At 41.9% G+C, this 12,629-nt stretch overlaps 1 protein-coding gene across 1 annotated transcript in view; it reads right to left on the reverse strand.

The window, feature by feature from the left end:
* Positions 1-12,629, reverse strand: part of man1a1 (mannosidase, alpha, class 1A, member 1) — a 119,169-nt gene that overhangs the window by 8,224 nt on the left and 98,316 nt on the right. The window contains exons 6-9 of the mRNA XM_017431421.3: positions 8,414-8,537; positions 7,606-7,699; positions 3,609-3,724; positions 562-781 (exon numbers count right to left, since the gene is read on the reverse strand). Coding sequence (XP_017286910.1) covers positions 562-781; positions 3,609-3,724; positions 7,606-7,699; positions 8,414-8,537 — 554 coding nt within the window. The remainder of the gene's footprint in view (positions 1-561; positions 782-3,608; positions 3,725-7,605; positions 7,700-8,413; positions 8,538-12,629) is intronic.

Below are 12,629 nucleotides of genomic sequence, written 5' to 3' on the forward strand. Positions count from 1 at the left end.
CTGAAATAATCGGTTCCCCCTCTAAAACATGGGACAAAAATAATTTACCAACAACTCCTTACCTGTGTTTATTCCTCTGTATTATGATATTATTAGCACATTTTATTCCTAAAAGAATGATGGGGGGAACCGTATCTGATGGCTCGACGTAACAGCAGCAACTCGAGCACATTACTGCCCCCTATATGTCAGGAGGACAAATAACACCTTTTCTGTTCAAATTGCCAACCCGCCACAGTGGCGTGTGTGCTAATTTCCACCCCTGATGGTAGCTGATGTCACTTATTGATACAGCATTAAGGTGTGTGGGTGTTTGCAGGAACTGTCAAATATAAAGTTTGTGTCAGGACTAAAACACTGGAGACAAAATAACTGATAATTCTGCAAGGCTTTTCTTCAACATACTGATAGCATAAAGCAGCAGGTTTAACCTCTCACATGGTTGGACACATAACAGGTAAATGATCGTAAAGGTTGTATGATTCCAGGTGGAGAAAGAAGTCCTTATCCAAGCCTGGAGGCTCAGTTTGAAGCGATACTTTCAGCCGTGGGGATATTTACCCGTCCTGGCGTAGGACTCGTGACAGGTGCGGGCGATCTCCGCTGCCAGCTCCATCTGGTGGCCCGTCTTGTCGCTGGGCGCCCCGTCGGCACCCAGAGCGATCATCCCACCGGCGAAACACGTCAGGTGACCCATTTTATGCTCCAGCAGGCCGCCCTTCCACTCCGCGATGTAGGTGAGGCCGCTGCTCGACTTCCTCATCAGATTGGTTTCTATCGCCTGGAAAACAGACGTGTCGGAGTTAAATTTAACTCTTAACGCTTCTGAACTTTGACCTTTTGGATTTAAAGCAATAATAGCTGATTGATTCATTAAAATATAGCCAAAATTACAGTCCAAACAACCGTTAATACTGCCAAAAAACATCTAAAGGTAAAATCTGAAAGGAGAACCTTAGTTTTATTTCAAATAAGAAAAACAGAACTACAAAATAGAAACATTTTATTTATCTTTAAAGTTAAAAACCCTCCAAATATCTTCAGAAAACTGATCAAACTAGAATTTGAAAAACTGTTTTGTGAGCCTTGAACACAAAATCAGTTGGAGGTTTGGAACAATGACTATGAACCATAATTATCATCCAATTCAAGATGGCCACCACAGCCAACTGAGCTTAAAAAAACAGAAAAACTCAGATACTGACCTAAACTTTGGGGTGGTTGTAGCTGAGACGAACAGGTTGAACATGATCTATATTTAAGATTTTTCCAATAACTGTTTGGAGTCTGTCAGCAAATTAGTTGTCAAACCATTTAAAGATGGCTGCCACAGCTAACTGACATTAGCCAACACAAATTATGGCTCGAACAAAGTCAGTTTTAGAGCTAATATTTGAGTCATTCCCAGCACTCTCTGAGTGCGACATCTTGTGATTTCATGAGGTTATTTTTAATGTTTGACGAAGAATGATGTCAGTTAAAAACTCCTTCAAGGAGCGCGAGGCTTTTAATTCTTACAGATATTAAGCCATAATTTGGTGTGGTAGTATTCGAGAGATCCCCAGGTCTTTGTTCGAATCTCTGGCATGCAAAGCAGCGTGCGACATGCGTGCCTTCCAGGTGTGACGTTTCTTAATTAAAGCGTTGAAATCATAAAAATGTTGCTCTGCTGCTTTAACTGAGTGGAAGCTGCAGCTGTAGATGGGATCCTGCTGGTACCTGGACAGTTAGGACTCAGTTTCATGTTTTCTGCACCATGTTCTGATGGCACAGACGTTATTTAGACACCCGTCCCTGCTGCCGCTCCCCGACAAATAAAACAAGGATGTCCATAATCCCAGCAGATCAGGAGGGATTTTGGGCGAAGAAGCCCGGCATGTTTAATTCTGCATTTCAGCCGACATGTTGGGTTTTTGCTCCCCGGCGTATGGCGGAGACACAGACAGACGGACAACCAGCTTCCTCCAGCTGAGACGCGGCGCTTGTCACTGTAACGCAAGTTGACTATCTGAGTGAACGGAGGAGAGCTGTGTGCGTGTGTGTGCGTGCATGTGCGTGTGTGAGCAGGTGTGTGCGTGTGTGTGTGCATGTGTGTGCGTGTGTGTGTGTGTGCGTGTGCGTGTGCGCACGTGTGTGCGTGTGTCTGCATGTGTCTGTGTGTATGTGCATGTGTCTGCATGTGTGTGCGTGCGTGTGCATGTGTGTGTGCATGTGTGTGTGTGTGCATGTGTGTGCATGTGTGTGTGCTTCATCCTCCGGGTTTAGGAGGGCTTTTCTTCCCGAGGATTCATCTGTTCCCCGTCTTTGTCTTTTTATTCAAATGTGTGTGCACTTCTGTCTGAGCTCAGACTGCGAGGCTCCTTGCGAGGTTAGGAGTGACTGGACTTCCATAACGCTGTCTGCAGATGGAAATGAAGACCACAGCAGGACAACGTTTTATTATCCAGAGCTGACCTTGCTTTTGTTGTTCGCCATAATCCAGCAATCATTTATTATGGCTCAGAAGGTGCGCAAAGGATTTAAACCCTGTGGAGTAAACAGCCACACTTCACCAGCTGTAAACAAACAAATGTTGTCCGTTTAGGGAGAATGAGCTCAAATTAGAGTTTAACTCGCTGTGCAGTTTATGTACCATCCTCCCAGCTTTCAGGAGATTCCTTCAGTTATTGACGATCTGAAACGCTCTTTATGTCACATTCTCGGTGGTGAGAACCGCAACGATTCGGAAATTATCTTCCATTACTGCTTCAAACAATTCAGACTGTTGCTAAAACGTTTCTAGACATTCATGAGATATTTTACCAACAAACAGGGTTGATCCAAACAGTTGGTGGAAAAGTTTTAACCAGAAATCTCGAGGAATGAGTTGCTCTCATAGTTCGTGTTGTGAACGACTCTCAGCTACAACTACACCCGATTTTAGCTCCATATCTGCAAAACTGACTGAATTATAACTGTTTTCTGTGGCTGCTGACTTTAATGGGGTTGATTCCAAAAGTTAATCAGCTGTAGAGGTACATGACAATAATAGTAATATGATAACAGACACAAACTCGAGTAAAAACGTCATCATTGCCCACCTTCGCCTTTCATTTTATCTGTATTTGTATCAAAAATACTGACACTGATTTCATATTCTTAGGTCAAAATCAGTGAATAAACGAGAAACAGATCAAGTTCACATTAAACCTCAATCGAAGCCAAAACACAGATTATTCTTAAACATTTATCTTAATATAAATATGCATACTATGTAGGAACGAGAAGATTTCTAGTGATGGTAAAAAGGCAAAGAATGAAAAAAATGTGCTTCTTTCTTCAAGTATCGATCTACAGTTTATTGCAGTTATTTTCTTAATCGATATGTTTGGATTATAAAACCTAAAACATTTATTAAAAGTCTCTTTGGGGTTTGAAACATCTGGTTTTATCTGACCAACAGATTACAGATGCTCAAAGAGAAAGGGAAAATATTCAATTATATCAGAATTTTAGTTCAGATAGAAAAATCCTGCAGATTTTTAACCATTTTCATGAGTTACTGAAGCTCTAGTTGAGTCCCGGAAACTAAGGATCCTTCTGCTTGTGTGTGTGTGTGTGTGTGTTACCTGCAGGGCGTCGTAGTACAGCTTCTTCCCTTCCTCATCAGTCTTGTCGGACATCAGCCAGGCCTTGAGCAGATACTCATAGAAGCTGTCACCCAGGCCGCCCACAGACACGTGATCTGCAACACCGATTAACAAATCACACACACACCCACACACACACACACAGACACATGTGTCCTGTAAGTCTGCGGGGTTAGGGCATGGACGCTGCAGCACTGTGCCGGTGCAGGACGTTATGATGCGTTCGCTGACAGTCAGCAGAATCGTATTTTGGAGTTTTTCTTGCTGACAGGCAGCGAAAGGCTCATCCATATGCGCGCGTCATTAACAGAACCCAGGCCCGTTGGTTGGAGCGCAGAGATTAAATGTCAGCTGTGATCGTACTGAAGTCAGGAGAAAAAAAGGTTTAAATATAAAAACTGTCAGGAGGCAAAACGCTTCAAATATACCGTCTGTGATTCAGCTCAACTGTCTGTTTGTAAATGAATTTGTGCAAATAAGTTTCAGATTTCAAAGGAAAGTTACAATTATGACTTCATGTTTTTATCCAGAGTTAAAGAGCTTCGTCAAAGGTTTAAATTTAAGGTTAAACTTATCAGATTTCTGTGAGGCTATAATTAAAAAAGAAATAACTCAGAGTTTTATTTGACGGAACAAAAACATTCCAACTAAAGCACGCCTTATATAAGAGCAAAGACTGTTTCAAATTGTTCATTCTTTGCAGGTTTAAACAGGTTTTTCTTTGATAAAAACATAAATATTTGTTCCAGTTTTCTGCGTCAGCTAAATACCTACAATTATAACCACTGCCGAGTGTTTAGTGGTTCCACATTTCAGCACATCAGATAATGGAAGCAGCAGACCGCAGAGCCGGATCCATATTTATCCACGGGAGACACGAGCGGACCGAAGGAAAGAGCCGTGCTGTGAAACAACACCTGACGGAAAGGTCTGAGAAAGACCGGAAACACCTCGGTTCAGATGACAACTAAAAAATAAAACCTGGTTTATTCTACGAGGGCGGCCATTTCTATGGATACACCTGAATAAAATGGGAATGGTTGGTGATATTAACTTCCTGTTTGTGGCACATTAGTATATGGGAGGGGGAAACTTTTCAGGATAGGTGGTGACCATGGCGGCCATTTTTAAGTCGGCCAACTTATGTGTGCTTGGTTTTAACCTAACTTTATTCTTTTATGAGTTATTTATAAGTTTACCACCATTTATAAAATGTGTTAAAAGTGCTGGATTGTCAATGCAACCCTCTTCTCCCACTTCCACTTCCTGGAAAGTGGATTGGTCGTCGTGGGCCAGTTGAACAGCCCCCAAGGTCTCCTGATCTGACCCCCTTAGACTTTAATATTTGGTGTCATCTGAAGGCGATTCTCTCTGCTGTGAAGATACGAGACGTGCAGCACCTGAAACTACAGATACTGGAAGCCTGTGCTCGAATTTCTCCTGCCGTGTTGCTGTCAGTGTGTGAAGAGGGTTGCATTGACAATCCAACACTTAGAACACATTTTATAAGTGCTGAGAAACTTGTAAAAAACTCATGAAGGAATAAAGTTAGGTTAAAACCAAGCACACCGTTGTTTTTCTTGGGAAATTCCCAATAAGTTTAATGTGTCACATGACCCTCTTCCCATTGAAAAAGTCGTCCATATCGTGAGATGTGGTAGCTCTCGTTGAGGACAACTCTCAGCGACTACCACACCCAAGTCTAAGATCAGTTGTGGCGGCCATCTTTAACGGGGTTGGCTCCAAATGCTAATCGGATGTATCTGCACACCCAGTGAATATTTCCTGAAGGTTTCATTAAAATCAGTCCAGCGGTTTTGTTGAATCCATCTTGCTGAATCGTTTAGCACTCAGAATACGTGACGGGGATCAGTCTCAGCGACTACCACAGCTAATATCTGTAAAACTGCTGAGTCATAGTCGTTTTTGTGTTGGCTGAAACCGCTTTGCAGAGGTCAGTAAAAGCTGACTGGTTGTAGACGTCAACGCCCGATGATTCTTTCCTGAAGCTGCCCTCGTTAAAATCCATCCAGTGGTTCAGGAGATATTTTGCTAACACTGCAGACAAACGAACACGCGGACAGATGATAAAAACAATCAGCTGAGTTTGCTGAATGTAAGACTAATCTTAATTTTGCAACATTTATATTTTATCCGCCGTTCAGGTTTGTTTTTTAAAAGTGAAAAAGCTTGATTGAGGTTTATTAGTTTCAGGCTGCTGGAAGATAAATTAAAGATAAATATATCATATTTCTACATGGAGGAGTAATTTAACAGGAAGTACCAGATGAGCAGCATGTTGTTTGACATTAAAAGCAGTTCCTCATCTCACCACACCTTCTGATATCTTCACATTATCGCGTCTGCCTCTTTATTCATGTCATCGACAAGTATTTTCACACTTCTGCACATGTCCACACTTATGTTTCTGATAGGGTGTAATTTTAAATCCATTAGCTGACTCTTCAGGCGTGCAGCCTAACAGGTAATGACGGTAATGATAGAGAGGTCCGACGTAAGGACGGCGTTCGGACTGAAGAGCAGCGGAGCGTGGAGACAGAATAACAGCGGAGATGCAAGGTTTGCAGGAAGATTCTCCCTCTGATGACACCAACGCTGGACAACACAAACTAAAAAAATGATACGGACAAGAGGATCAACTGCACTTAGATATGAAAATCCTGCTTGTGGAGATGCTCTCAGTCTGTTCGGATCCTGGCAGAGAGAAACGAGTTTTAAAAACTGTGTTAGCTTTGTTGTAATTTGAGCAAAATATCTCCCGATCCACAGGACAGATGTTAATAGGACTTGCAGAAAGTGAACACTGGGTGACTATCTCCAACTCGTTAACATCTGGAGTCAACCTAAATGTTAACGAGCGGCTGTGGATCAGCAGTTAGAGCCGCCGTCCCCCAACGAGAGAGCTGTAGGTTCGATTTCTGACACTGAACCGCTCATTCTCTATAGAATGATTTATATGTAGAGATATAGCAGTGCAATTCAAGATGGCCACTAACATTAGCGAACACAGAAATGGCTACAATTCAGTCAGATTAACAAATATTGAGCTAAAATCTGATGTGATGGCAGCTCAGAGTCATTCCCAGGAACATCACATTACATCCCGCTCATTGTTGTTTTCAAGGTTTGACCAAAACGTCTAAATCTCTGGCATCAAAGGCGATATTCAAGGGATGCTAGGCCTTTCATTTTAACAGCTTTTAACATAAAAAAATGCCTCGAGGGATAAACTAATCATCAGGACTGCTTAAAACTAACAGCTCTGGATCTGGATTTTAGTATAAAACTCGTAGAAAAAGTCGGAGAACCTCAGGGAACAAACTTGAGCTCCGTTTGTGTCTAACGGGAGGTTAGCTCAGAGACAAATGGAAAAAATAACGAACACCTTTGACATTTTCAGTCTGAGCTGCAGACAGAAAGATTTGGATATGAAACTCTCCTGATTTTAATTGGAACATATTACAGGTGAAAAGGAAATAACGTGTTCAACACTGATGGGGAGAAGTTGCAATTTGCATGCATTAGAGTTTCAGTTTTAACTTCATTTATCACATGAAAAATGCAAATTTCTCATATAGGACCTAAGTCTGTATACATTATAACCTAAAGAATTCAGCCTGTGAGTTTTATGCTAATTACACATCAATTTCATGTCAGTTTCACCTTCATTCTCTGGAGAAAGGTTTTAAATTTGTACAAAAGAAGTAATGTTATGTATGCCTGGGACTAGAAGGCTTCATAAATATTTGTAATAATCTAATTTAGGATGCTTACATTAAACATAAAGGTATAAATAAATAAAAAACAACAACCTGAGACCAGGAGTGGAGCTCGAGGCTCACAGACAGAGTTGTTTATCCTCATAGTTTGCTTTATATTTACTTGTATCAGCTGTAATTGTATTTATAGCTAACGTGTTAATCAATAAGTGAACAGAGGAGTGAGAAGGACTTACGTTGACCCCACTGGCCGCTGTTCGGGTTCAGGTAGTTGGGGTAGAGCCCCTGGGGTTTGTCCAGGCGATTGAGTACCTTCCTGATGTTCATCACCTATTGGCAGGAAAATAAAAACAGAAATGAAAGAAACTGCAGTTAATTTGAAAATACAGCGTGAATACAAAGTACTGAAGCTAAAAGAAACAGAACACGAGCTAAAGGCAAACATAGCTAAATGTTTATAGCTTACACATCACTGGGCGACTTCAACATATCATATTAAAGACCTGTTGTTGTTATATCTGTTATAGTTATACTTTTATTTCTGTATCTGTAAATGAGAGGAAAGTCTAAGTCAGAAGTATTACACATTAAAGACCTGTTATTGTTATATTAACCCTACTCTGTTATAGTCATACCAATCTTACTATTAGCTAAAATGACCTGATTGATGTTTTTATTTCTGTATTTGATTCTGCACCTGGTTGTTGTTTCTGTGTTGTAAAACACTTTGAATCGCCTTGTTGCTGAAAAGTGATATATAAATAAATTTCACTTCACTAAAGGCTAAAGGCAGCAAAATGTTAGCTACATGCTAAAGTAGCAAAGCGCTATCTGTAATTATCAAAAGCCAGCTAGAAGCTAAAAGAAGCAAGAGAGTAGCTAAAACTTAAAAGTGGCAGAATGGTAGTTTAAAAACTGAAAGTAGTATTTCACAGGAGCTTGAGAGAAAATAAAAACAGGAAAACGATGATGTCAGTGCCGACTAATGATACGACAGAAACGTCCAGCGTCTCCGTTCTTTTATTTCTCTTGTGTCGCGGTTACCTTCTGAGCGAACTCTGGTTTTCCTGACAGGATGCTGAGGTGCATGAACTCCAGATGCAGGGTGCCGTATTCTGCCAGGATGCTGCTCCCACCTGACGCCCACGGCCAGTTTCTACCGATCCCGCTGGACGGAGGAAAGAGCAGAAGGAGCAGGGATTAGTTTCCAACAAAAGACGAGCGCAGACCGTAAACCGGCCGGCGCCTAAATTCATTTTAATGTGTATTAAAACAAGAAGCCCAGCTTTAGACGTTTATTAAAATACACAACTGTTTGGTAGGAAATAAAACAGGTTTCCGGTCCAGGAGGTCGTTTATCAGCAGGCAGCAAAACCCGCTTATAGCTGAAAAGAGATCCTAGATCCTCATGTGATTAACTGTTATTTCAAAAAACTATTCTTCATCTTTTGCTTCTATAAACAGACGACTAAAACTGAGGAAGAATGTGGCAGATTATTGGCACCAAACAGACACTAATGCCCCTTTTCCACTGACTCTACTTGAGCAGCCCCGCTCCACTCCGCTCGGCTCGGCTCTGTAAACAACGCGTCGCGTTTCCACCCGCCAGTCTGCTCGGTAGCAGAGGAACGCCTCCTTGTGTTGGTGGGAGGGGGGAGGCGGGGTCCAAAGCCTCACCGCGCGCTACCGCATTTGTTTAAACAACGGAAGCGCTATGAACAACGTTGGCCCTGTGTTGTTGCTGTTTTTTTTAACTTATGGGGATTCTCCTGAGACTTCAGGAAGAGAGGCGCAGTGGAAAAAATGCTCTGGATGCTGCGATTGTTGCGCAGAGTAGGACAGCTGTTATCCGCCGGAGATTTCAGGCTTTACAGCGCCTTCAGCTGGGGGACAAACATTGCAGGGTAAGCTAACGCTGTTGTTTATAGTCCTATTACTTCGCTACCGTTCCAAAATTGTCTGTCGGTGTGTCCTTCGCTCTTCTTACGCTTCAATTTGAGGAGCTAGCTTGTATCACCCATGAAAGCAAGGCCGCCCGGTTGGACCCTGCTTTGAAGCAGGGCCTCGAAAAAGGCCTGTGGAAATGCTCGCAAAGCGAGCCGAGTAGAGTGGAGCCGGGACCGTTAGGGTCCGTGGAAAAAGGGCATAAATGTGAAGTTTTATCTGATTTCTGGACATGCTTGTTGTGGCTTTCTGGGATCTGGTTGAGGCCTTTCCTCTTTGCTCTCAGGACACACGCCAGGTATGCCAGGTAACTGACAAGTACAAAACACCCTGCAACAGTGTGTCTGCAGGATCATTAAAGCCACTGATGAAACCATTTCAGGCCAGAGACTGATGACTCTGATGGCAATGCCTCAAGTTAGCACTCATGAATACATATTGGCTATTTACTTCCCTGTTTGTGCAACACGAAGCACACAGTCATGTACAGAGAAAGCTGAAGCAGGGAACACATCCAACAAACGAAAAAAAGGGAGAGGAGAAGATCTGTGAATTGGGAGGAGAGCCATACTCACACAGATCTCTTTAAGGAGGTGGATGAACATACTAATTATCACCCCCCCTCCCTCCTTTCAAGTCATCATGCTGCACAAGCCGTAATTTTTTTCTCATTACACCACGGATTTAATCAAGTCAACCAAACACAGGGGGGACCAGAGGAGCATCAGGCGGGGAGCAGGGAGACAGATCAGGGTCACTGGTGAGAAAAAAATCCCATCAATGCAGATCCTGATTAATTTAGGAGCTCTGTGTTTGCTAGCTTTAGATTAAACTGCTGGTTTGAGTTTGGCTTAAATGATGTATTGTCAATTTTATTTCGAGGTGTTCCAGCTACATTCAGAAGACCTCCATAAACACTCTCACCTCTGCTGTCATCTGTGCTCTTGATCTGCCTTGTCCATCTTTCTCAATCCTTTTCTAAACCCTGTGATGAACAATAAATCTCTCTGCTTGATGGGGTGGGGCTGCAGCAAACACCTAACCAACTCACCCATGTCCACCACAATCCTCCACAAAGCCCTGCTGCGAGAAACATTAAACCCCTGATAAAGCAGACAAAAAAAAGCTGCTGTGTAAACTAAACGCATGTACCAGCGAGCGCAGACACAAAGCAGAACGGCACGGATTGATGGATGAGGGTGTGCTGAGAATGTCGAATCACGCAGGCGTGTCTGAAAGTTTCAAACAGACACTTTAAAGATGATTTAAGATCTGTGACGATGGCGGGAACTTCCACTAAAAAGGCAGCGTGCTTGTTTTACTAATTACTAAAACTGTTAATCCAACTATCCATCCATTTTTTGCTGCTTATCCATGGTAGCAGGTCCAAAAGGGAAACCCAGAAATCCCTCCAACCAGTGACATCCTCCAGCTCCTCCTGAGCAGGGCCGTAGCTCCGGTTCCTCTGCTGTGTATAATATTATAAAAACATGAATCAAAACAAGGCTTTTGAACGGCGTGGTTCTCTGCGTAGCTCCACCAGTTTCCTGTAGGAGGCGCTGCAACTGTGTGCAGCTGCAGCCAAACTCAATGTCTACGAAGAAGAGCGCAGCTTTGCTACCTTACTGCTAAAATAAAGACTTCTGATGCCTGAAGTGTTTTGCTCCAAACTGTAGGTTCTGGTTGGTAAGTTTGGCAAAAGTTAATCTTCTATTTTAATGCTGCAGAAGAAGCAACACATACTGTGTTAGCGGAATATAGTTTTAGAGCCAGACTAAGCCATATGTTACATGTATGCACAGTATTACATGTGTATAAACACACTGGACAACAAGAAGAGGCCAATTAAATCAATACACACCAAGTCTGACTCCTCCTTTAGTCTATGTGTAAAAATAACTTGCAGTGAAGGAATTCTGTTTGAATTGACACATTAAGGCCAGTAAATTCAGAAACTCCGGGTCAGAGAGCTCCTTCTGCTCCACTTTGGACTAAATGAACCCATTTGAGAAGCTACCCAGGGACAATCACATCAGACGAAGGCTCATTGTTGCTACAGTCAGCTGGGACGGGGAAACGGCATTATTTCATTGGCATATGGAACAATAGGACCACATTAGTCTGTCTGAGTCCGCTGTTGTGTTTGACTACTGATGCTCGTGGCCGAGTGGCCCAGTTTGCAGAGCCCCTTCAACAACCGCATGCTCCACATCCCTTTCTTTCTCACAAGGACTGCTAAGGAGACTTATTATCTCTACGCCTTGAAGGACATAACTTGCTTTACGGTTTGCTGCACAGCAGAAAATACAAAACTATTATGCAAATGCTGATGTTTAAGTGGTTAAAGTTTTAGCTATTATTCAATAGGGCTTGACTGGCGTTTATTCTAGCTTTGTAGAAATCATTGAACATTAAATGTACAAAGAAAACAATTTTTGACTGCTGGCTTTTTCTGTGTGTGTTTTAAAAAGGTACCAACACTAATAATACAATCTGGCTGAATGAAAAACCTTCAGTTTATTGAATTCAGTTCAGTGTTATAATGGAATGTCTCACTTTTCCATCAAACTATTTCCAGATGAAATATTTAGCTGATGCTCTAAACTGTGTTAGGGGCTACATTAATGCAATGACAGAAAAATGTCCGGCCCCCCTTTGGTTCAACAAGACAAAGTGAATAAAGTTGAACTAATTAAGGAAAAAGTATCAAATAAAAACTCTCAGTCATCCATGACAAATCTAACAACAACAAATATATATAAAAATTCAGATTTGAGCCACTTCTGCCTGCAGTGTGAAAGTATTCTTAGTCATTGTGTCAAAAACGTCACTTTGGTTTTGTGTCATTTTGTCTTTGGATTGCTGTTTGGAGTGTTTGGATCACTGATGCTGTTTCTAAAACTGACTTTTCTGCTTTGTCATCATCGGCACATTTTCTTTTTGAAGACTCAAATGGCTTTTGTGGCTGGAGTGTAATGTTTCTGTGAGTAAAATTAATTTTGTTGAACTTCATATTCTCAAATACACAAACAGGTCTTTTTCAATCCCTCCAGGATTTCGCGGGCATTTTTTGGGATTGTTGCGGCTAAAATGCCTGATTTCGCGGGGCATTTTCCTAAAAGTTTAGTTGTTTTTTTTACTAAAATCAATAAACAACCATAACTTTTAATTATATAAACCAAAAATACTTCCTAGTTTTGTACAATAATTACCATACATTCTCAAAAGGTGCTTTATTTGAGAACTTTGACAGCTTCTAAACTGACATTCATGAGCATTTCTGGATTGTCCCTGGTCTGCAGCTCTCCTCACATGT

This window comes from Kryptolebias marmoratus, linkage group LG19, assembly GCF_001649575.2.
Source record: "Kryptolebias marmoratus isolate JLee-2015 linkage group LG19, ASM164957v2, whole genome shotgun sequence".
NCBI classification, from domain to species: Eukaryota; Metazoa; Chordata; class Actinopteri; order Cyprinodontiformes; family Rivulidae; genus Kryptolebias; species Kryptolebias marmoratus.